Here is a 25196-nt window from a genome sequence, read left to right as displayed (position 1 = left end):
TGCGTGCCACTTTGGGCTCACGGTGCACTGTTTCTCGGTGGCATTCTCCTCCTGTGCAGAGGCGGGGTTTCTGTGTGGGTTTGATGTTCTTCATGCGGAGGTTCGAGCCTTGCAGCGCGTGGCTGTTTAATCTCCATTTTTAGTGTCACGACTTTCTTTCTTTCTGTTGGGTGTTTGTGCCGTGTGTGGGTGGTCAACCCCCGGCATTGTCCGCCCGCCTGTCGCATCAAGGGCATTTACGAAGTGCTTCCTTCTTCGGTGCCGACCGTGGCTCTGTGCTGGAGTGTTCGTGTGCTCGTATGCGGGATGGTGGTCCCGTTTTCGCTTGAGCCCCGAATTCACAGTACGTGCATTCGAACGGAGTGGATGCCGTCAGACCGTCATATTCCTGGCAACGCCTCCTATTTGTCGGGGGAACTCTTGCTTGTGGAAGTGCCGAAGATGAATTACGGTTTCGGATTGCTCTTCGTACGACGCCGTGCGAAAACTGCATGGGAGTGGCTTCGGCCTGGGCTGTGCGGTCTGCAGCGGAGGTGCGATCGGCGTGCCGTCCCTCGCTCTCGTCCCCGCTCAAGTGGCGGGTGTTGGTTCCGGTGGGATTTCTGGCGGCTCCGACTCACCGGGAAAGTTAACTTTCCGCAGCACCTGGTAGAGCGCGTAATGCCATGGGCGTTAACCATGTGCGTCACGACACCAGTGCAGCAACTGCAGTGCTTGCCGCACACCGGGCAGTCTGCCGGGCGTCGGATCGTGGCGGGGTGGTGTCCAGCGGGAGGAAAAGGCGTTTCCGTGCGAAGTTCTTTGCGTGTCTGCTGTGCGGCATCCGCGCCGCACCAACAGCATGTGCGTGGGATGGCGGGTTGCGGTGGTCGTGGCAGCCATCCGTATTTGTGGGAAACTCCGCTGCGGAGGCGGTCCAGTGCAGCCTCTTCCCCACGAGTGAGGGTGGAGTCCTTGCACGTCGGTTCCCAGTCGCCTGATACAGTGGAGCGGTGAGTTTCGGTCCTGAGCTGTCGGGCACGAATAATACGTCCAGCCAATGCGACGATGCCGGTGCTCCATGTGTCTGTGAGCTGTGCGAGGTCGGACGCCTCCTTGGCTTATGCATCACAAGCTTATTTCCTGGGCACGCCGCAGTGGCCAAGGACAAACCGCATCCGTGTGCGCTCCTCGGTGCTGCGGGCAAGACAAAAGGGTACGCCAACAATGTGAGTCACCAGGTGATCCAAAACCGTCGACGTGTGCTCGCGTGCTTCCACGGTTCCACGAGAAGGCGCAGACACGCACGCTGCCGTGGAAAGAGTCTCGGTGAATATCGTACTCTCCATGCTAACACCACATCCCTCTGTGTCTGCTGTGGTGCATGGAATTTGCAAAGCCGGAGGGAAATTTTCAAAAAAAAAGAATTCCTCGTGGAGGCATCCCCGTACCAGCGTGGCCAATCCGTGACAATATCCCTTGCCGGTGGAATGCGGTGTGCCAAATAAATCAAGGGCCGCGCCGTGAATGGATGTACAAATTACCGGAATTGGCCGTCACACCTCCTGCACACACAAAACGTGCGAGCCGTAACGGGCAACAAATCCCAATGCCGCGTCATCCAAGGCTTCCAGGTTCCACGTGCACACATGAGGGATCCTGCCATGGCGGCGGTGCGCTCAAGGATAAGTGTGGAACGTGACTGGGAGGGCCTTGTCCGTCGCTTCCACCGCTAAGGAAATGGATCACCCTGTGCACTCGCCACACCGAAACAAGCTGGAATTACGACAATGCATCGTGCCTCAATACATAATCCCGCTCAAAGGCGTTACTGGAAACCCGGAGCCCTGCTACTACTCTGGCGCCGCTTTGCTTCTGAGAGCCGTAACGCCTCCTGCATGTAGATCCACGGTAAGGCAGAGCTGCAATTCATTACTTCCGCTAGGCGATTCGCTGGATCCTTCCTCCATTGCATAAAATGAGCGCTGAGTTCCTCGCACGCAACTCCATGAAATTACAGTCCGATACAACACAACAACAGGAGCAACAAGGGCGACAGTACAATCCCCTTCCACACAGTCATCGCGGAACGGGAAAAACTCCTGGAAGAGCCCGCTCAAAATAGAAACACATCGATAGAAACAACGACCAACAACACTGTAGGTGCCGTTAACGACGGCTGGCTGTGGTGCGCAGCACAGCCGTGGCCCCTCAAGCACCGCATACTCACTAATTCCACGTGGCGTACGTCACATGGCGGCGTAATCGATCATACGGCTCGCACTGGATGCACGTTCCAGCGGGCTCAGTGCGTCTGAGCGGGTGTCACCGGCCATAGGCTGCAATGGCGGTGCGGGTGGTCGGTACGACGACGCAACGGTGGTGCCTAAGGCGTACGACAATGACGTCATGTCGTGGAGCTTCTGCGTCTCCTCGTCGCTGTCCTCTTCATCGCGTAGCAGTGCCTCCAGCCCTCCACGCCGCGGCTCGCGCAGCTCCTGCCAGTGGCGGTCCTCCGCGTACCACACAACGACGCTGTACACAGCGACCGCAAGCAGCACAGTGGTCAGCAGCAGCACGATCGCCGCGTACGCCCTCGCACCGCCGTCGCTCGGCGCAAGGTGGTTAGCCGCGCTCACCAGGCACAGCGCCGCAAGGAGCACAAAGCCCGCAGTGTGCATCACAGTCAGGAAGGCCGAGCGCATCATGTTCGTGAAGGCAACCACACCCGCACCCACAAGCAGCACAGCCGCCATACAGAAGTACTGGACGTGGCAGCCTCCCACGGGCGGGTGCACAGCCGCAATCAGGCACACCACACACAGCACCGACAGCTGGAACACGCACCAGTACACGTGGCTGCCCCTCATGTTCGTCAGCATGCCGCCGTACATCCGCTGCTGCGCCGCGGGGTGCCAGTACCCGACGGGGTACAGCAGGCGCTCGGGCAGCGGCTTCCTCGAAAACTGCCAGTACCTCGTGAAGCTCGCGCCCGCGTGGCGGGCAATCAAGTAGCACACGCCAGCAGGGAACGCCACACCGTACAGCACGCCAACGACACCAATCACGCGGTGCTGCACGCGGGCGCCGGGCATCGCCAGTGCGAGCACGGAGCCGAAGAAGATGCCAAGGTGCATCGCGTGCGCCACGACGTACGTCAGGCTCGGGAAGCGCATCGCCGCCCACGCACTCGCCGCGTCCACGCCGCGCCACCGCTGGAAGGCGGCCGTCACACCGTAGTGCACGCACCCGAACACTGCGGCGAGCAGCGCGTTGCCCACCACCATCCACAGCGGGTCAAGGGCAGCGAACACCGACAGGAAGTACGGCAGCGCAACGGTGCTCGCACGCTCCTGCGCTGAGGCGCATGACATCCTCGCAAACACGCCGAGCGCCTGCATCTCCAGGACGGAGCCCAGCCCGCCGGTCACCACCACGGCAACGGCCGCCGTACCCGCAACAACGCCGGTGATCGCCGAGAGAGCGCTGGCTGCAGCGGGCAGCGTGGCGGACCTGATCGTGAAGGACCCAAGCAGAACACCCTTGCAGCCGCCAGACACCGCCGCAGCGTCGCAGCGAATGACTATCGTCTCGTCGGCAGCAATGAAGTAACCGCGGTGCACGGGCACAGCCAGCTCCAGGACGGTGGACGGATTCGTCGCGTTGCGCACCCACGTCGCGTTGCTCAGCATCGCTCTCCACGGACCGCCAAACCCGCGCGGCTGCCCCGTCGACACCGGCACGAAGCTCAGGTGCATGCCAAGCTGCGGGTCGCGTGCCCACCGAAACGGCGGCGGCAGCGCCACCATCAGCCGCGTCGGGACGGCGCTCCCACCGCCGCGGATGTCGTTCTGCGTCAGGCTCCCACCAGCCGCCGTCGTCGTCACGGCGAGCGTCGGGCACGCCACGTCGCTCCACCACAGCGTGCTGCTCACCGACGCCGTCGGGGTCCGCGTGGGCGGCAGCGCCACCGTCTCCGTCACCTGCAGGATCTCCGTCGGACCGTACGGCGTCGGACTGTAGCGCGTTGCGCTTAGGCTCGGCGTCGAACTTGGTGTCGGGCTGCGCGTCTCCGTCAGCGTCGCCGTGTGGCTCAGCGGCGGCATAGCGGGCGTGCGGTTGCACCCGTCCACGTGCGGCAGGTACAACGGCAGGCAGTCGCGCCCGTACCCGCCCTCAGCACAGCGGCAGCCGCACGACGCAGACATCGCCCTCGTCGCAGCTGCAAAGCAGCGCACGTCGGCGTCGCACACGCCACACGCCGCGGGGCGGAATTCCCCGATGATGCCGGCGGACCTGTAGTCCATCGGCTGCAGCGCCTGCCCGTTGAGCGTCAGGCACCCCACGACGAAATTTCGGCCGGCGCCCCCGAGCGCAACGGTGCCGTCCATCACGACGGGCCCACTGCCGGCGTTCCCGTGGAGCGTCAGCGTGCTCTGCACGAGATCCACACTCCGCGGGTACGACGGCACCGACAGAAGCCTGCCGCTGATGCTGTTGCCGCGCACCGACAGCCACGACCCGGACACAAACGACGCCGACCCCCGCAGCACCAGCAGCGCGCCATCCGTCAGCGCACCGGCGTTGTCGTCCACTACGACGGCGGACGCGTTGGCCTCCACACCGCTCTCAAACACCAACCCATGCGCGGCGTACACCTGGCTCCCCGACACGCGCAGCACAGCGCCCCCAGACGCCACCACGCGCGCACTCGCGTACAACGCATATTCGCCACCGAGCACAGCCGCGTCCAGCGCGACACCGCCACCGACAAGCTCCAGCACAGCGCCGTCCACCACCACCGTCCGCCCACCAGTCACCACGGTCACGAGGGCAACGCCAGACACAACCAACACGGACCGCACGAGCCGCAGGCCCGACAGCACCAGCACCGGTGCGTACGGCGAGGACTGCAAGCCGGGAAGATACACAAGCGGCGTCGGCCTCGCGGCAACCAGCAGGGAGTCCGTCACCGTCAGCACAGACCCCGCGGGAAACGTCCCGGTCAGCACAAGCGCACCGTTCAGCGCCTCCACGTCGCACACCGACAGCTCCACCGGCCCGCCCTCGTCGCTCCCCGCCGCCACCGCACCGCGCAACGCTCCACCGCCCATCACGTACAGCACGGCACCGTTACACAGCGACACGTTCTGCACAACAATCCGCACGCCGTCTCGCGCCATCCACGGCACGTAAAGCACAGGACTCACGCCGTCCAGCACAACTTGGCGCAGCGTCACCTCGCTCGCACCGGCAGGCACGACGAACACCGACTGCACCGTCACGCCCTCGCGGAAGAACACTCTCGACGCAGTGCCCACAGCGGGCGGCAGCGCGGGAGCTCCCACAGGCACGCACGCCTCGCCGTACCCGCCGCTGCCGCACACGCACACGCACACACCGTCCTTCATGCTCGCCGACGCAGTCCCGGGCGCGTAGCAGTGCGTGTCCCTGTCGCAGTCGTCGCACCCAACAACGTCGATGCTCCCAGCGTCGCCAAATCCAGCCGCTGCGTACTCCTCCGCCGTCGACAGGACACGTCCACCAGCGTCGTTGCACGCCACCCTCAAATGCGCCCCAGCCGCAAGCGACAGGCTCAGCGACAGCATCCGCGGCAGCAGCGCTCGGTTGCGCACAAAGCTCAGCGTGCTCCCAACAGCGGTCACGGCGCCAGCGGCGTGGAGCATCTCCCTCGAGACGCCGTCGTGCACGTTGCCCTTCGCCAGCAGCATCGACCCGCCGGCCAGGCTCACCGTCGAATAAAACGCCACCGCGTAGTCCTCCGTCGACGAGAATTCGCTCCGCACAAGCGCAACAGCGGAGCCCGACACGCTCACAATCCCACGCGCAGACAACGCGTGCTTGCACAGCAGGAAGTCGCTGTCAACAAACGCCACCACGGAGCCACCACTGGCCGCAACACCGCCCTCCACCGACACGCACAGCCCCAGCGCCGTCTGCACCGACAGCCCGTCCACGTAGAGCGCACCACGCGACGACAGCGCCACGCCGCCAACAAACAGCACGCCAACAGCGTCGCGAAACACCGCCGCCACATGCGTGCGCGCAATGGTCAGCACGCTCTCCGTCAGATTCACTCTGTGCACCACGAGGCACGCGGAGGCGTCGCCAAGGCCGTAGGCGTCGCGGTACGCAACACGCTTCTCTGCAATCAGCACCGAGTCCAACACAGTGACGCGCGAGCCCGGAGGAAATCGGTTCGCCACCAGCACGCCGCCGCCGGAGCGCGACTCAAGTCCGCTGATCAACACATCAGCACGCTCGCCAGCAGGCGGGTCGGAACGACACCCAACAACGTACAGGCTCGCTCCGTCCAAAAAAGTGCAGTTCGCCAGCGTCACGTTGCGCACGCTCCCTGACATCGACTCCACGTCCACCACGACATCCGCCGCAAACGTCACACCAACGTAGCACGCCACCGACGTCCCGAAACTGACGTTCACCTCCACATCCACACGCACGTCCCGCACGCACAAGTCAGCGCCGTCGGTGCTCGGCGGCTCGGGAACAGCGACGGGCAGGCACGCATCGCCGTGGCCGCCCTCCGCGCACGTGCAGGCGCAGCCATCACTCGAGGCCGTCGTCGTGTACGCGGGGAAGCACGACGCCGCAATAGTGCATGGGTCGCTGCAGGTCAAAATGGCGGCATTGTACACGGACGGGATGATGTATTCCACACCCTCCTCACCGTTCACAGTGTTGCACGCGGCCACAATCGCTCCGTTCGTGATATCGCGGGACCCTTTGGGTATCCACAGCACTGTTGGCGTGCCTGTTCTGGAAATAAATTGGTTGCCGGACACAGACACCGTGGAGTCACGGAGATTCACTGTGGAGTAAAAAAAAGCAAACGCTTCCGATGGGGATTCACGGCAGAGGTTGCCGCTCACCTGCAGCCAGGAGTTGTAGTAGATGTAGGAAGAAAAGCCTGGGAAAAACGCGACCGAGCTTCCCTGCATGTCGTTGCCCTGAAAAACAAAAGCTGAATGGGACTCCACACGTAATGCCAAAATTAGTAATAAAAAGTACTTCACCGGCCTCGAAACAATGTTGCCTCGGATCACCACGGCAGAGTTGTTCAGCACCTTCAGCGATGAGGACCGTCTAGACCCCTCAAGATGTATCAGCGTACTGTCACCGCCAGCCATATGAAACGTGTTGCCCATCACAGCAAACAGGGAGTGCCACGACACCCTCAGCGAAGATATGACAACGTAGATGGCGCTCGACGATGCCGCCACGCTCTGAAACACGTTGCCACTGAGCACCACCGCGGAGTCTTTGCTGATCGCCAGTCCATTCATCGCAACGCATGACTGGTTCCATATGTCCAAACCCGACCAAGGGATCAGCCTCGTGACCGTGAAGCGGTTGCCGCTGATCGTGATGTTCGTGTGCGGTGGAAACCCACCCTCCGGACTAAGCAGCGCGTCACTAAATGTGTTGCCGGTGACGACGATGTTCAGCGACCCCACAGCGGCGTCTGCGTTGCCCAACAGCAACAGCACGGCACCGTCCCTCCACGTGCATCCATCAAACATGACATTCGCTACGTCGCCCGTCATCGCCCCAACCAGCACCGTCAGGCTCATGCCGCCCCCGCTGAACGTAACGTTGCGATAGCACAGCCACGACAGCCCACCGCCCACTGCCTGCGCAACCTCGGGGTACACCATGTCGCTGATGCACTCACCAACCGGCAGTGTGGGCGGCGATGGTGGCGGCACTGGCGGCGTGGGCGGTGGCGGCGGGCCAGCAGGCACAGGCGCCGGGAGACACACATCGCCGTGCCCTCCAGCAGCGCACTGGCACTTGCAGTCAATGATCGCCGTCGTCAGCGGGGCAAAGCAGTCGCCATCCTTCGTGCACTCCCCGCACACAGCAACCGTCGTCACGTTGGTGATGCCGTGGAGCTCCAGCTCTGCCGCCGTCGTCAGCAAACGTCCCGCGACCGTCAGACACCCAGCAACGAACCGGTAGCCGGCGTCAGCCTGCGATAGCAGAGGCACCGACAACCCCGTCAAGCCCATCTTGCAGCCCGTCAGCGTCACCACACTGCTGCCGTCAATGATCACAAAAGCGAAGCCACTGTCGTAGAGCATCGCACCCACTCCCATGTCGTTGTCGCGCCAATCCAACCAGCTTGACCGCTCAACGGCCCACAATTTGTTGACGTAAATGGCATAAGATGAAAAGACGCTGTTGCCCACCACGCGCAACACGCTGTGATCCGACACGCTGAATCGGGAGTGCTGATACAAAAGGCTTGTCCCGGAGGACATTGTATTGTTGAGCAGCGCAAAAACAGAGCGATCACTCACACTGAGTCTGTACACGTAGAACAAGTGTGTGTATCCACCAAAGCTGCAGTACTGCGCATAAAGCGAGCTGCCACCCACCAGCTTCAGCGCCCCGATCGAGTACAAGCCAAAAGCATCACGCTTCGTTGCATACGCCTTGACGTTGCTGACCAGCAGCGAGGACGCACTCAGCACAACATTATTCAAGAACAATAGGCTAAGCATGTTCCTCCTGGTGTCCGGCAGATGGACCTCGGATGACTGTACCGCATCAACCTCCGTGACGGCAATGTCACAGTGCTGCGGGAGGGCAAGTGCAAACAAAACAACGGAGGAATGCATCACCGTCTGGCTCACGCGGATCAAGACGCCGGCTGACTCCGCCGCCTCAGCACCCCCAGCAAACCGCAGCAAAGCACCCTCAAGAAATGTGCACCCAATGAGCGTGATGTTGATGGGGAGATGCAGCGGCATGCTGTCGAAGAAAAACGTCAACGCAGCACCCACGCCGCTGAATGTCACACCCACGTAGCAGTGGTGCGTCTTCCACATGTTCAGTTTAATTTTCGTCAGCGTCTGGTTCATCACGCAGCTCGTGTCGCCGTCGACGGCTCTCTCCGGCAAGGGCGGCAAAACCGTGTCGGGCACCTCGAAGGGAAGACACGACGCGCCATGCCATCCGTCCCTGCAGCTGCACGAGCACGAGCCGCGGTCCACCGACTCCGTCCCGGGCTTGTAGCACGCCGCGTCGTCGTTGCATGTTCCACACCTGAACACCACCACTTCCTCCGGAAACACACCGTCGTACGACACCTCCTCATCGCCCTGCAGGTTGCACCCAACCACAAACCGCGCGGGAAACTCAACAATCGTCTGTGGCAGAGCCAGATCAGCAAAGGAATAAATATCGTCCACCTGACGGTTGTTTGAAAGCACCACGGTGGTGCCGCTGCCTGACAGCTGAATTTTATTCTGGGGAAGTGGCACAATTAATAATGAGGCTGCACTCACGCTGTTGCCCTCCACACGCCACTGCGCACCACCCTCAAGTGTCACAGAGCCAGACAAATACACCAGCGCGGGATCAAAAAATTCCTTCCTGTAAACGAAGGTGCAGTCCGCCACTCGCAGCAGCCCTGCAGTGCTCACGGTGGCCCTCTTCACAAACCAAACGCCATTGACCGCGCTCATCGTGTTGTTCTCCACGTCAAAGTAGCCGCCGTTCTTCATAACAACAGCATTAACGCAAACGGCTGACTCCGCACCGTTATTCTCCGTTACCCTCAGTGTATTTCCCTTCACAATGATCCCGCCACCATCAACAACAACAGCATTGATAAAATAGACTGCGTAACTATTCCCCTCAATGTAGTTGCCAATTAGCAGCAGCGTCGAGTACTCACCAAGGGAAAATTCCGGAAATGCAATGGCATGGTTCGAAGTCGACACAAGCGTACTACTCGCCACCAGTATCTGGGAGCTCGCGCCAAAATCACCCTCAAACTCCAACTCACCAGAATCCAGCATCGAGGATGTCACGTTCACGTACACACGCACACCACTTCCCCTGACCGACAGGTGCATGAGGACGCAATGCAGCAGCGTGATGTTGAGTGTCTGTTGTGGTGCGTCAAAATACAACAGGTCCAGCACGATCGCGGCAGTGAAGGTCACGTTGACGAAGCACAGACCACGCACACCGGGATCAGGATAGTCCACGGAGCTGATGCTGCCACCGTGCACGCAGCGGACCTCCGAGTCCTTCGCGTCGGGGAGCGGGAGCGGCCCAAGACCGTCCGGAACCGCAGCTGGCAGACACGTGTCACCGTAGCCGCCAGCAGCGCACACACACTCACAGCCGCTGATGCTGCTCGTCCTCGCTGCAAAGCACACGGCGTCCATCGTACACGCACCGCAGTCCAGCACCGTCACGGGTGCTCCAATATTGAGGTCGTCTCGGTAATTCGTCACAGGAGAGCCCCTTAGCTCGTTGCACACGCCGTAGATGATCGGGTGCGTGTCGGATGGTGGTAACCAGTTGCTTGTCATGTGTGCAATGGTCGACGAGTAAGAGCCATGCGTGAAGTTGTTGTCAAGTATCGACCACACACTCCGATCGCGGAACACCGCGCCGTTCTCGCTGACCACGTACACAACGTAGGCGGTGCGGAACTCGTTGTTGCGGTGCACCAGCCAGCTGCCGCCACTCACAGTCAGCGTGACTGCCATGAGCATGGCGAAGCCGAGACGGAAGGTGCTGGACACAATCTGCAGCACGCTGCCGCCAGCCACCACAACATCCCTAAACACACACGCACTTTCGTAGAAGTCAATGCTCGGCGCACTCCAAGAGCTGTTCTGTATGGAGAACACGGAGCCGCCGCTGACACGCAGGCCCGATGCAAGAGCGTACATCACGTGCATCTGCGAATTGACGGCGCAGTTGTCCATGTAGAAGACGCTGGACAGGTTCACAACGAAGCTGCGCTCCACGACAATCGCAGCGCACGAGCCCCCGCCACACACCAGTGACGACCGCGTCATAACAAACCGCGTCGACAGAAGCCGGACGCCGTCCAGGACAAGCGCGGGGCCACACCGAAATCCCGCATGGCCAGGGGTCGTCGGCACGTACTGCGACCCGCCAACCGTCGCGCGCAGCGTCGAGTTCGCCAGCAGCACACTCGAGTGCAGCGGCATCGCGCCATGCAGCACGATCGTGCCCTCCAGCGACGTCACATTCATCATGTTGACGAAAGCGTGGGGCATCAGGCGCGCCGTGCTCTCGCTGAGGCCACCAATCCGCAGCTGTGCGCCGCCCGCAAGCACGCAGTGGCGCAGTGTCACGTTCAGCGTGTCAGCGAACACGTCCATCGAGCGCAGGTCCACCGCCACAGTGATCGGCCCGCTGAACACCAGCGAGTCGAAGCACGCCGTCGCACGCCCGCCACCAACCGTCACCGACTCCGTCAGCGTCGCGCCACCCATGCAGCCCTGCGCACCGCCACCACCGCCACTGGCCCTCGCAGGCGGCACTTCGAACGGCAGGCACGCCTCACCCACACCGCCGTCGCGGCAGCCGCACACGCAGTCGGAGAACGACGCAGTCAGCGCATCGAAGCACGCCAGCGCAGCCGCACAGCCGTCGCACGGCACCACGTTCACGGAGGGCAGGCCGGCCAAGCGGTAGTCGCCACTGCTCCGCAGCACCCGGCCGCCGGCACGGTTGCACTGCACCGACACGGCGCCGCTCGTGATCGTCAGCCCGGAGACAAGCGTCGCGCCGGTGGCAGCGCAGCGCGCAATCGACACGGCGCCGCCGCTCAGCGTCACACCCGACAGCGATGCCACAGACGACGCCTCGCCCACCGCCCACACGTCGCGCAGGTCCACCCACCCGCCGGCATCGATCGTCCCACCGTCGCAGCGCACCATTGACGACGCAGCAGACCCCTCGACGCCCACGAAGCGCAGCACCGAGTCAAACACCGCGAGGCGCTCTCCAAGCACAATGCCGCCGCCGCTGCTCACAACCGACACGTTCGTCACGGAGAACACCGAGTGGCTCCGCAGACTGAGACGCGACGAGGACGCCACATGCATCGCGGACGCGGTCGAACCGCCCGACGCCTCCAGCAACACGCCGTCAAGCACCACCGCGCTCGACAGCAGTTCCACGCCGCCGCCAACGTACACCGCCGACCCACCCGCCTGCAACGACCTCAGCACAGTGTTGCTCACACGCAGCTGCGTCCGCAACAGCGACGTCACGTGCAGCACAAGCGGCGACGCCACCGCGTCCGTCAGCCCGCTCAGCTGCGAGTAGCGCATCGGCCCCGCCGTCACAATCGTCGAGTCACGGACCGTCACGTTCGTGTGTGTCGGCAGGTTGTGCACAAACACAAGCGAGCAGTAGCTCCCGGACAGCCCGCTCACGCTCACCTCCAGGCTCCGGTCACTCGCCGGCTCGCCGCCGTAGCCCCGCACGTAGATCTGCGCTCCACCGTCGCACACGCAGTTCCTCAGTTCGATGCGCAGCGCGCCGGGAAGCATCGCCGGCACGTCGAACACCACAGCCACGCCGTTCGTCATGTACACGCCGTCCATCAGCACCGTGTCCACGGCGCGGCCAACCGTGATGGCTCTGTCCACCGTGCCGCCCCGCAGTCGCAACACCACCGCATGCACTGCGGGCATCCATACCGCCAGCGCAACCAGTGCCAACACAACGAGCAGCGCCACACGCACAGTCAAAATGACCATGCGCCGCACACGGTGCCGGCCGCGCGTACACGCGCCCACAACAGACCACATCCACAGACCCAAACAGATATCAACAGGGCTGTCGTGGCGTGTCGCTCTCGCCCCGTCGACCATAACTTCCGCCTAATAAATGCCTTTCTACAAATGGCAAATCAAGAGACACTATTCCGATAGATCGCTATCACACTGCTGCTAATACTAATAATGCAAGCGATTCCTAATAGCTTGAAACGATAGTTGTGCTGGTAAAGCAAAAGTATCTCTAACTGCTTGGTCAGAGAAGAAGGAAGCAGATACAACAGCAAATAAACACAGTGGCACACAGAGGCATCCAGTCGCAGACAGTCCCCATCCATGCACTGCCACCGACACAGAAAAGCAAAGACGCAGTCAGCCCAGTGATGTCACCGTCCTCCCACCTCCCACACAGCCCCATACAGCAACCATGCAGAGTGGCAGGATCCCAGCAAAAAGTAAAATGGCCATTAGCACCGCTCTTGCGACCGAAAGGCTCCATCACAGTGCATTCCCAATGCAGTGAAAAACAAACAGCAGCCGAGACAGACCCCTATGGTGGCGTTGCTACAGCCAGCGATCGAGCGCGCAAAAGAATGCGCTGGTGGTGACACGGAAGAGGGGTGGAGGATCCGCCGTTCGCCAGCAGAAAAGGCGTCTTTTCTCCCTCACGTGGGTCGGCATTGCAAAACAAACAGCGGCACCATACACGCAAACGGCACACACAAGAAGGAAGGATGAAGAAGTGCGGTGACGACACTCAGACACGGGGGACAAGGGTCCACGTCAATTGTGCGGCCTGTTGACTCATAGACGTCCTGTTTTTAATCACGCCACTGCCCCGCAGTTCGTCAATCTGCAGGAGACTGGGGAATGGAGGTAAAGGGGAGAGAGAGAAGGTGCGGCCCTCATCCATATCGGTTGGGTGCGACACCGGTGACGTCATCCCCTCAAATCACCTGCAGCAAAGACCGTCGCCGTCAGCGGAGGTCGGTGTCTTACTTCTCCCACTGGGGCGCAACTCCACCGACGCAGCCGCTCGCCTCCTCCCCCACCAACACAACGAGGGAGCAACCGCGGGAAATGCGACACGTGCGACAAGTACGCAGCCGCAGAGTCCCATTGCTGTCGCCATGACCAAACAAGGCTGACTGCAGGGCGCAAAAAGAAGAATAAACACCCCATCAAACGCTTCAGCATCACGTGAAATTATCGCAACCGACACAAAAGGCGAAGCGCCGTGAAGCAGGCGCCAAAACCAAACCTCCTCCAACAAATTCATCGTGAATCAAAAGAAAAAATTATGCGAGCGCAAAAAAATTCGCACAAACTGAAAAACAACAATGACGGTGCAGAAGCAATAAATGGTTGTGGTGCGCGGCAGCCGTGGCATCGCGCCCTTCCCTCATCTAACAGCACCGCACCACAACGCACCGTGGCGACAGCCTGCAACGAGGACGATTGAGTAGCACGCACAAAGCAGCATAAACCTTTCATCCCGCAATCGCCCAAATTTATGCTCTCAGTATGCACTGCCAACGACATCGGGAAGGACACGGAAGGGGACTGTCCTATCATCCTCCTTCTGCCCACAACAGACCCTCCCCATCCTCCTCCTCGCCACACCCTGGGTGCCGCAAAACGCCGTCAAGCAAAACCATTTGTATGGAAATCTCCAATGAGCGGGACGATGGTGGCAGCCACCCACGCTCACTCCCCCGCACACATCCTCTCCTACAAATTTCCCATACACAACAGGGCAAAGACATGGAGAAGGGAAGACCGCCACACAACGCACGCAGAAGCACCGCCATCCACGTAGCAGCGCAAAAAAGAGTCATGCGAACAGCACACCCACGGCCGCAACAAGAGGGACGGGGCGCACCCAAGGCCACGGCGCTGTCCTTTACTTCCCTCCGCCCCGACAAATTGGAAGTACGCCCACAGCGGGTTGTGGCGGGTGGCGTCCCACACCCACAGTGAGGCACGGCGCACACCATCCGCTCACCTCCGAGTGCACTCAACAGGCCGGGGCACGGCGTCCAGTCAATCTCCTGCCATCGCAATGGGGAACACAAACAATCGTCGTCGCGGAACATCGGCGCCTCTAGCAGGAAAAAAAAATGGGGGCATGTCAACAGCACAGCCAGCAGAGAGACAAGAAAAGGGACACAAGGACACAAAGTGGCAGTGGACATGGCACAGACAAAAAGAGGTCCGCAGAGATTTTTAAAAAAATAATAATAATAATAAACAAAAAGATTAGAGTTCAGAAAAACTCCCAAAAATATATATAAAAAAAAAAATCGATTCGGCAGGAATTTTGCTTCATGTGCCGGTTCAGCACAAGACGACTGTGTGTTCTGCATAAATATTACCTGCACCAAGAATAAAAAATGAATAAGAAAGTAAAACGAAAAAAATGAAATTGTACTGTTCCACCAGCCCACACAACACTATTCACGTTTCGTGCGGCATCCGGGCTCTTCTTCCAATCCTCCCTTCGTGCAGTCCGTGGGACGCACAGTCGCAGGGCCGGCACCGCGTGTGGGCAACAGAAGCAAAAAAGAGGGGGAACACGTCACTCATGACAGTGTGCAGCAACCAAAAATTTAAAAAAAGAAAAAAAGAATTACTGAGTATTACAACAAAACACTAAAAAAAAGAAGAACCCGCGGGGAACGCAGCACACAATCTCCGTGAGGAGTCGCAATGTCACATTCTTCGGCTCACAAGACTGCCACAAGTGCACACAGCCCCAGAAGAAGAAGCAACACACAAGACACGCACACACGCGCAGTGCTGTCACCACGTAAGTCATGCAGGATCAATTTCGCGTCGGTGATCAGGGCGAGGCGGTCGTCTATGCTCATACTGCCCTCGGATGCTGAGTGATTGGTTTCTGGAACGGAAGTGTCGTTTTTGGCGGCAGTGTGTGGACTCAATTCGTCCTCAGCATTCTCAGCACTCGATTCACTGCCCGCAAGAACACGGACAGAACGAGAGTCAGTCGGCTGTGCAATTGGAGCCTCTTCAACGTCCGCCAAGGAAGTCGTCAGCTGTGTGGCCTTCTGCTTTTCTTCCCCCGTCCCTGTGACCTCCACCGCAGTGTGCAGTTCTTCGGCAGCCGGATGTCGAATAGGGACTGTCCTGGCGTTGAGGTTTTTGAGGTCATCACGATACAGTATGCGGTTGTACAGAAGGACATCAGCCACCGTCACAGGGCTGCTCTCTTCATCTTCCTTATTGCCCGCACCAAAGAAGAAGTGTGAGATCCTGTGTGAACCAAACTGATCAGCGTTACGGAGCCTAGCCAATTCCTCGGCACCAAGTTCATCGCCATCCGTCTCGTATATTCTTCTCCCATTAGCGTACACAAACCATTCATCATCGTTATCCTTTTGCACCGTCACTCGAATTGCCGTGTTTGTTTCCCAATTGCCAACATCACCAGACGGCTTCACCAAAAACTCCACCTTGTGAAGTGTGAAGTTCCAATTTCTTTCACTCGTGTACGACAGCTGAAAGAGCACCGTGCTGGCCGTGTCGTTCAGCCTCGCACCAATCAAAGAAATGGGGCTGCCGCCTTCGGCACCTCGTGGATCGCCACCGTCGCCGAAAGAGTGAACTTGTTGTTTGTAAAGCAGTACGGCACAGTCTGCCCCATGTCGCCAACAGGCCACTCCGCCTCTGATCCCTTGAGCGTCACGCCGCTCTCCGTGCTGGTCACGCCGAGGTACTCGTCCTTCCATGCAGTCCCGTCCAATGTGCTGGATAAAAAACCAACCAGCCCTTCAGTGGGAACTCCCAGGGCGTCGTCCAATTCTTTCCATGTCTTCACCGCAGACTTTATCCGCTCCAGCTGCTCCGTCAGACGCATGGCGACAAGACTGTATGGCCTGTCACCATTCCTCTTCTCGTACAGTGAAATCAGCTCATCCTTACTTTTCACCAGAAGAGAACTGACGGCGGCGTCATCATCTTCACGAGATACCGGCCCAACATCATACACACGTGCATTGTCCGTCACCCAAAGATGAAGCCGACCTTTTCCACCTTTATTGTCCTTCGGATACACCGGCGCGGTGATGAGCATCACCTCCTTTTCCTCAATGGTTGTGGTGGTAAATCCACTCTGGACACCGTACCCTGTTCGATTGTGTGAGTTGCCCCACACGCGGGTAATTGGCTCACCCAAATTATACCAACTGACTCCATGCGGAGTGGACATGTAAACGTCATAGTAGCCTCCAGTACAATGAGCCATCATAAAGAGTATTTCATCGTCTTCGTCTTCTTCCCACTTCACCAGGGTTGGATCCCTGCAGCCCTTACCAGGCGTCTCGAATGGAAGCTCCCATTTGTTCCTTTGCTTGGGTAAAACGCATAGACAGCAAAACGTTCGTTCCATCCTTGCCTTTGGCCTGCATGGGAAACACAAGCGAGCCGTCACGCATCACAGCACCCGATCCTCCACCGCCAATTAACTCGGTCAAGGAACCAGAATATCCTATGGCCTGAGGCTTCACCACATGGGTCTCATTCCACAAAAGTTTCTTGCTGTTTCCACCCTCATCGGCGACAGTTCCCTTCACGAGTAAAAGACCCCGCTCATTCGTATCTTCAACCGGCGGCTTTGTACGGCTTTGGTTTCCCACCAGCATGTAAACACTGTCCCCAATTACAAGTGTCGTTGGTCGCAACAATTCCGTTGTCCTAAAATTATTCGCGGCGGTGTCCCCAAGTTGCATGCAAAACAAACTTATATCCGACGTCAAAATATCCATTGGGTCATCCTTTATATCCAGGTGCTTTGACACAATCCCAGCACAGCTGCCGACTCCATTCCTTTCCCCGCACTGCGCTTCAGCAACGGCAAATACATCATCACCCACTTTAACGAGGCCAGAGACACTGAGCGAAGTGATTTTCCTTCCGTCCTCGTTAAACTCCTTCCAATTAGCAAATGATACCGACTTCGTCCTCTTAAACGGATCAACAGCGGCCCCTGCCTGCTCAACGGCCGCAGCTCCACGGTCGCAGAAAATCATCATGACGAGCAGCAGCAGCACCGCGGAAGTAAACACACGCCGGGACATTTTTAGCCTCTGCGGCTCACTCTCTCTTCCTTCCCTCATCCTTCCGCTGGATCCGGTCACACGGCAACGGTTGTGTTTGTTGGGTGCCTTCACTGCAGCAACACGTGAGAGCATAAAAATATGTGTGTGTGGTGTGTGCTGTTGTTCCTTTCAGAGCCTTCGAATTTCACAGTAGCGATTAGCGTCTGGTAGTAACTCCCTTCTTGGAGGGGAGCAACAAACAACAGCGGCAGAAAGGCAGCACAACAGCAGTACGCACCGCCACCACTCAAAGCGAACCACAACATCACCATCCCCGCAGCCATTATTCTCCAGCACCCCTCAACAGCATAAATAAATATAAAGTATTTAAAAAGCAAACAGCCTCCCAATGGGGGCCACAGGCCATGGCCCTGCAAAAAAAAACAAATTAGAGGGGGCCACGTTTACAGTGAGGAACACGAGAGTTGCACTGCAACGACACGGCGGCGTGACAACCCGTTGGGAGCACCGATGCAGAACAGCACATCGCCTGCAGGAAGAGTTGCTTCTCCCGCCGAGCAGAGAGGGAAAACGGCCCAATGATGAGAGTTCGCCTGCACCTCCTCGCAGCACCCAGACGCTCTGCAGACACAAAGATGCAGGTGACGCTCTGCTGCACGCATTGCGGCCGTTGCACCCGTCGTAATGGCAATTGCATCCTCTGGCACCACACGCCGCAGCGGATGTGCACAGTATCCGTCCTCCCTCCCTCCTGTCCCTCTCCCTGAGAACTCATCGGTGACCGTGGCACACCCACCAACATGTCAGAAATCACTTGTTTTTCTTCTCCCCTTGCACATCGCACAGCAGCACCGCCAAACGCATGCCACTCCTTCTTTCGCGGATTCCCCTCAGACACGCTTCCCGCCACATGCATCAACCCATAGCCACACAGTCCGTAAACGCCACGCAGCCGCCCCGCATGATGCCGCCGCGCACACCAACACGGCACCGCGCCACTCGGCGCAGGCAGTGTCTGGACACACAGAACAGGTTGCCCCAGACAACGGCAGCCCCCTCCAAGCAGTGAGGCAGGACTCGTCAGTAACAATCAAACAGTCAGCCCCTCGTCTCTTCGTTCCGCCATGCACGAGGTTCTGCTTGCCTCATGCATCATCCGTGACGCCCGGACCCTCAATCAGCAGACAAAACGCTATGCTCCCCTCCGCTCAACGAGAAGCCCATTGACAATTCTCAGCCAGTCGTCTCCATGGGCCATGCATGAGGAGCACCACGGCAAGAATGCACAGGAGCTTATATGCAAATCTCTCAACTCATTCCACGTCAATAAGCAGTGTGGCATCATGCCTGAGCTTCACAAGAAGGTTGGGTGGCGCTTCCCCGAGGGGCCTCCCATAAACACCGCACTTGATCACAGTAAAAAAGCAACGCCTCCAATCTGGCTGTCATCCCGCGGCGGAGGTCAAGGCACAATCCAACAAAATGCCGCAAACCATCACATATTTCACACAGACCATTAAAAGATTATGCAGCAAATGCACAGCACGAAAGAAGAGCCATGCCCACAAACACGCAACACACAGACACAGTAAGAGAGTTGGGAAAAGCAGCACCCATTGCCATTCTTTGTGGATGCGAATGATAAAAGCACCAAACAAAGTGAAGCACCAGTCGGGCACCACATATGGGCCACAGACACACTCACCCATTCACTCTTCCTCCTCCCAATGGCGTGGTCCTCCTTCACCTCCACGAACACGTCTGTCCCTCAGTTATGTTTGCCTCTAACGCAAGTCACTCAAGTGGCTTTTCGGCAATCCAACATTCAACACCTATGAAAAACAGAGGACATGCTCGCAGAGGCCACACGGCTCCTCAACGTACCTTCCAACCCTCCTCACGACTCTGCAATGCGGCGGAAAGGAGTACAGGCGGCTCTCGTGTCACAGAGGGCGGCCAATGGGAGCGGTTTTCACAGCGCAGAATATGCCAAGGTGTGAAACAGAAGAGGCGGTAGGAGGGCCCGCAGGGAACGTCACCTGCCACGCCTGATGTGCGTCGTCTCATTCGTGCAACGGAGAACCAACGAAACTGTTGTTGCGGTGCCTGCCCGTGCGTGCACCTCACATTCGCGCCAATGAACGCCTCAAGGAACATCCCGCAGGGGAAATGCAGCTGGCCGTGCAGACAATCCCGTGTCTCGTCAACGTTCCAGCAGCCGCTTTTTGGGCGAGGCGTCGCTCTCTTTCGTCCTTGTCTTCAGTGTGCCATCCTCGTACGAAATGAAAATGCCTTCCACAACTGGCGTCATCAAGCACCTCCAAGTAAATTAGGAAGGATTCACGGCCTCGAGAAAAAGCATCCAAAGTGGCATTCAACGTGAACCCAGCAACGCATGTCATCTTCCGCAGCCGCGTGCATTGCAACTCCCCTCAGCCGCCCACTGTTTCTTCCTTCCTTGTAGACCCAAACCGCATGGTACACTTTTGATTTGCTCGGGTCCTTCACAGGCTCGCGTAACCGTTTCCACCACGCCCGTGCAGCTCGTGACAGCATCACTTCCCCGTCCACTTCTGCGGCACCAAATAGCGTGAAATAAAGATCCATAACACCAAATCCGCAAGGTAAACACACATGCATCGCTCCAACGGGTGCCACTGTGAGAAATCACACGACAGCACACTATCTCTCGCCCTCCCATCAGCGATTTGCCGTCAACAACCACAACGGCATTGAGAAGCAGCCTCGGGGCAATCCCTGAGAGCCGTCCCCACCTCGGCGAGCGACCGACTCCGGAAACCCTGCACTTCAGTGCCGTTCCGGAAAGAACTCCTGCCACCGCCAACCGTGTTTCCCTGTCGCGTTGACACACGGAACCCGCTTCAGAGAAACAACAACACGCTCCATTCAAAACGTGGCTATGAGAGTGCATGGCAACAGGCGCAGGGCGCACCATCTCAGTTTCCAGTGCCGAAAAAGTAAAAGAGTATCAGTGCCGACTTGCTACAGCACGCACAGTTGCGCCTCTCTTGTCCTCCCTCGTGCTTTCCCAAATAAATCGTAATCCCCGCGCTGCGGCAACACGTGCCCTCAGACCTCAAAGTGCTGCAATTTGCTTTGGCACGACGCAGGTGGTCCGGACGCTTGTATATGCCGTCAGCCCTGCGCCAACAACGATCCCGTGAAGGAAACATTGCTGGCTCCTGGATTCTCCCGACAATACGGGGTGCTGGCCCTGGCGCCGCGGTGAGGCAGTCAAGCATGAAATCGCAAGGGGAAGCAACGATGACGCGGGCAAAAGGAAGCCATTCCACCCTCAATTGAATACGGCGCCCCACTCCAAGCAGTCACACGGAGTGCACTGTTTCCACAAAAGAACTTGGTCGTCGTCCATCCCTTAAAGATGCTTCGTTTAATGATGGACCTTAAAACAAAAAATAAGAGGAAATGAAAAACGCAGTCATACTTCATCACCGCTGGCCATAATCATTCTCTCATAACAGAGCAATTTCCCTACTATGTCTCGTATGCACACACAGAAATTCATATGTATGAAACAACCCGCAATGCTTTTCTACCAGAAACCAAACTACCCCGTTCCCTCCATAATCTATTCTTCGTTCACTGTTACGATCGCTCGCGTTGGACATTTTCCGCATCCGTGTGTGATGCTGCCGCCTGATGCTGTTGCATCTGCACTGTATGCACACACAGGCATCCAACCACATGAAACAAGCCCCAATATTTGTTACCGGAACTCAAACTACCCCCGCAATTCCCCAATTTGTTTCCCCAATTATTCCTTTAATTACTCCTCAATTCTAAAACCTTATTGGGACGTCTCTGGATGATATTGACACTTGGTACTGACGTAACTTTTCGTTCCACAACGCCGCTGTTTCACGGCCTTCATCGTCGCTCACATCATCGGAATTGACGACATCACATCTCCGCCAGTCATTCATCGGCGTGCTGGCTGCCTGCTGCACGTAAATAATCTCCCACGACATGTCTCGGGAAAACTCCTCCCAACCGTTACAATATACTGCCAGGCACTCAGTGAACTGCCTCACAGTGCTGGTTATCGTGATGCTCACTCGCCGTAGTCATCCGCAGCCCAACCACCGTCATTGGATTGGACTCCGAGAAAAAAAAGGCGTCCACCAGCGGAAAGTTTTCAACCTCCGTTACGTACAGCACCCCGCACTCCACATCAATCCTCTCAGAAAAGTGTTCCAGTGGCGGTAAGACATGGTGCCTGGTGGAGCGCTCCTGTGAGCACACCGCCAGCGCACAGCGGTGGGACCGACGTTGTGGTGATGGCCTCAGCTCCCTCAGTCTGCGTTCTATTGCACGCACAAAAGATCCATTCAAAAATGCAAACACAGCGCACCTTCCAAAATTTTCTGATATGAGATAATCCGTCAGCCCCGATATGAGCAAATTAAAATCACGCTGCTGCATTAACTTCGCCGAATTGAATAATGTTTTATTTCCGAGGTGAGCAGACACCGGTAAATTGAAAAGAAATTCAGAACCGGAATTTTCACCGCGTTCCCGGACAACCCTCGCAAGGCAGTAGAGCACCTTCATACGATCCCAGGATACACCACGTCCCAAACCAGTGTATTGCAAGAGTACAGAAGAGGTCGCCTCATCGACGGTCTTGTGACACCGTTGAACCCAATTATCATACTTTCGCTCGTCAAAGATATAACGTGGAATGGGTCCCACTTCATCCATGTGGCTCTTCACCACCTGCCAGTGCTCCGCTTGCTCCCGCACGGGCTGATTGCGCCTCATCCAAACGCACATCGCCTTCACATCGCTTTCACCAGGGCAATTCATAACCATTTCTGTGGCATCGCTCCGCTTCACCCACTCTTTGTAGTTCCTCTCGAGTGGGGGTGACACCAAAATCATGCCCCATCCAGAAGTAGGCGCAAAATGTCTCGGTGGCGGCGTTCCCTCCTTCGCCACATCGTAGATAATATACACATTCCTCCCATGCCCCCTCAAACTTCTCAACTCCGAGACGCACATGTCCTCATCGCTGTATCTTGTCACCGCTCTGGTGGTCTTGTCAGACACGTACGCATCTCCTCCACCAAAACAGTGGACTACCACTTGGAGTTTCTCGACGTCGTATTGCAGCAGCTGGTAGAGGAGGTACGAGCCGGCAGCCACCGATTTCCCGATCCCGGGCGTCCCAATCAACAGACGCTGCTTGGGCTTGAAGTCGGTCCCACCGTGAGGGCTGAACCACGCGGTTACATCGCCCTTGACGATCTGCCACACTCGGTCCACCTCACAGTTTACAAAAACGTCCTTGGGAAGATCCTGTATCGTATGCCACAAGTACGGCCATCCCTTCTCCGAGGCAAGCACCATCAACACGGGAGGTGCTGCACCACATTGCTGCACAGCGTCATTCTTTTCAATAGCGTCGTCAGCTTTCCTGTACGACCATGACTGTTCTGGCTTCCCCTCATGCATCCCCATTCCCGTCCCCGTTTTCTTTCGCTCCACGCCGTCCGGAAGTTCCACCACATGGCTCCAACTCGCATTGTGCACAGACTCGTAGCATCCCTCCAGTTTCTCCGGTGCGCTCGACGTCGTTGGGTTCCTCGCCTCCTCGGCAGCTGCATCCAAGAAATGTTTAGTGGAGTTATGAACAGCTGCTTTTACCTTCACAGCAGCCAATGACCACCCCGGTAGATTGTTGACACCCTTATCGCATAGCCTGCGTATATCCTCATCGAGGATCACTTCACCCTTCACAGCTCGCCTCATACTCAAATAACGACCCGATGCCTGTATTTCGTTCAATGCTCCTTTATCACGGATATACTTCGTGGGGTCCTTGAAAAACTCCTCCGGCAAGACATCCCGATTGGTGTCCACAATGCCCCTGCCGTCCAGTTCCCTCGTAAGAAAGTCGTTCAGCCTCGTTTCATTGACGCAAACTCTTCCCTAAAACGGTACCTCTTCGATATTAGTGGAAATGGTAAATTTCATTTCTTGCGTTCCTCTTAGCCTTTCCTCTGCCTCCCGCCTCGCTTCTGTCAGTGCCTGCGTGAGTACCCCGTTTGGTTTTCCCCTTGCAAGAGGGGTGATCGTATCCTTTTCGTTCATAGTTCCCACGTTGCCCGAGAGAGAGCACACCTTCGTGAAGAGGCCTAGTAATGGCCTCCAGCGCTTGGTGCGCAGTTAAGTTCAGAATCTCTTCAAGAAGCCGCTGGTCGTGTACGTAATCATCCGGCTCCTGAGCAAACACCTCCATCGTCACATTGTAGTCTTTCATCAACGGCCGCCCTGCCGCCAACATAATTCCAGAGGAAATCACTCAGCCTCATGTTGGTGCTGCTCATGGTCCACTGCGGCCATACGTTACTCCCCGCCACATGTCGAGCCGCAGCGTCGGAGCCATCACAAGAGCCGCTGCAAGGCGCCATCACAACACCCGTGCGGTGAAGCATCCCACTCGCACCACGCAACTGCGGCTAGCAGGTGCCGCTGGCTCCAAAGGACACTCGCGGCTGTTTCGTCCCGCTGTCCCAATGGCGTTGGGCGTGGCACTCGCACGGCTCGGTGGTCGGTGCGCCATGCAGCCGCACTGCAACGCCTGTCGGTGAAGCAGCCGAGGCCCACCGCCCCCGCAGCAACACGAGGCATGCAACCAACCCCAACACCGCCAAATCATCGCCCTTTTTATTTTGTTTTATTCACGTTGTCTGTCTGTTTGCCCCATAACCGACACCAAAAATAAGTGCACACCTTCACAAAAGGGAAGGAACAAAGAGAAAAGGAGGCACGATCCCACCGTCCCGCCGCGGGTCAACACTCTCCTCCACACACCACCATTGCCGCGCAGGGGACCGCAGTCACATCGCAGAGTCAACACCACAATGTGCACCACGCCATCGTGCAGTGAACACGGCCATGCATCGCCCCGCTCCATTTTACCACCTCTCAAGTGTTGCGTGCCCGCACAAAGTAGCAAACAGAACCAGAGCGCACACAAACCCAATCATCCCCTCACTCGCTAAAGCACATTATTCGCATGGAGTGACAACATTTGGGGACACACCAGCAGTAGCAGGCTGCAAGGAATTTCCCTGCCAACCCCGCGAAGAGACACAACAACTCTGCGGAGTCAAAGTGACAGTCCCGCGGTGTTGCCCGCAGTTCACATGGCAGGAAGGATTCCACGCACGCATAGTTCCGGACACCTCGCTGTTTGAGTGCCCAACAGAACATGTGAAAAACACCCGCGCGCAAGACGGAATTTAAATACGTGAAAAAGTCGGCCTGCTTTCTCCGATGGCGCTGGCGAGCAGTCCCACACAATCCAATCAAAGTGACACGCCGGACGGAATGGCGTCCGTCAATCAATAAAAAAATGCGACACTGAAAGGGAGCAGAGAAGAGTTGGCGCATGCGATTGCCAGCGACAACTGTGAGCAAACCCGCCAGCACCAACTGAGGTGCCGAGGAGCACGTTTGTGTAGAACTGGCCGTCAGGCAGAGAGGGCAA

General features: G+C 57.9%; 1 protein-coding gene and 2 pseudogenes across 1 annotated transcript, besides 5 other annotated features; all 3 read right to left on the bottom strand.

Annotated features, from left to right (window-relative positions):
* Nucleotides 1-14178: part of a sequence feature (areas not merged during assembly with more than two copies in the genome that could not be assigned to a particular haplotype) that runs on past the window's edge.
* On the bottom strand, nucleotides 2229-12677 carry Tc00.1047053503861.80 (dispersed gene family protein 1 (DGF-1), putative; the record flags this gene model as incomplete). Its single annotated transcript, XM_812242.1, has 1 exon — nucleotides 2229-12677. The coding sequence occupies one exon, from the start codon at nucleotides 12675-12677 to the stop codon at nucleotides 2229-2231; it is 10449 nt and encodes a 3482-aa protein (XP_817335.1).
* Nucleotides 7698-7751: a microsatellite.
* Nucleotides 14179-15191: a sequence feature (heterozygous, non-Esmeraldo-like haplotype).
* Nucleotides 14812-14885: a sequence feature (A-rich).
* Nucleotides 15192-25196: a sequence feature (areas not merged during assembly with more than two copies in the genome that could not be assigned to a particular haplotype).
* On the bottom strand, nucleotides 15308-17791 carry Tc00.1047053503861.100 (annotated as a pseudogene).
* Nucleotides 21716-23794, bottom strand: Tc00.1047053503861.110 (annotated as a pseudogene).

Source organism: Trypanosoma cruzi, genomic scaffold, assembly GCF_000209065.1.
Source record: "Trypanosoma cruzi strain CL Brener 1047053516345 genomic scaffold, whole genome shotgun sequence".
NCBI lineage: Eukaryota > Euglenozoa > Kinetoplastea > Trypanosomatida > Trypanosomatidae > Trypanosoma > Trypanosoma cruzi.
The sequence above is the reverse complement of the archived record's forward strand: the minus strand, read 5'-3'. Positions and strand labels throughout refer to the sequence as shown.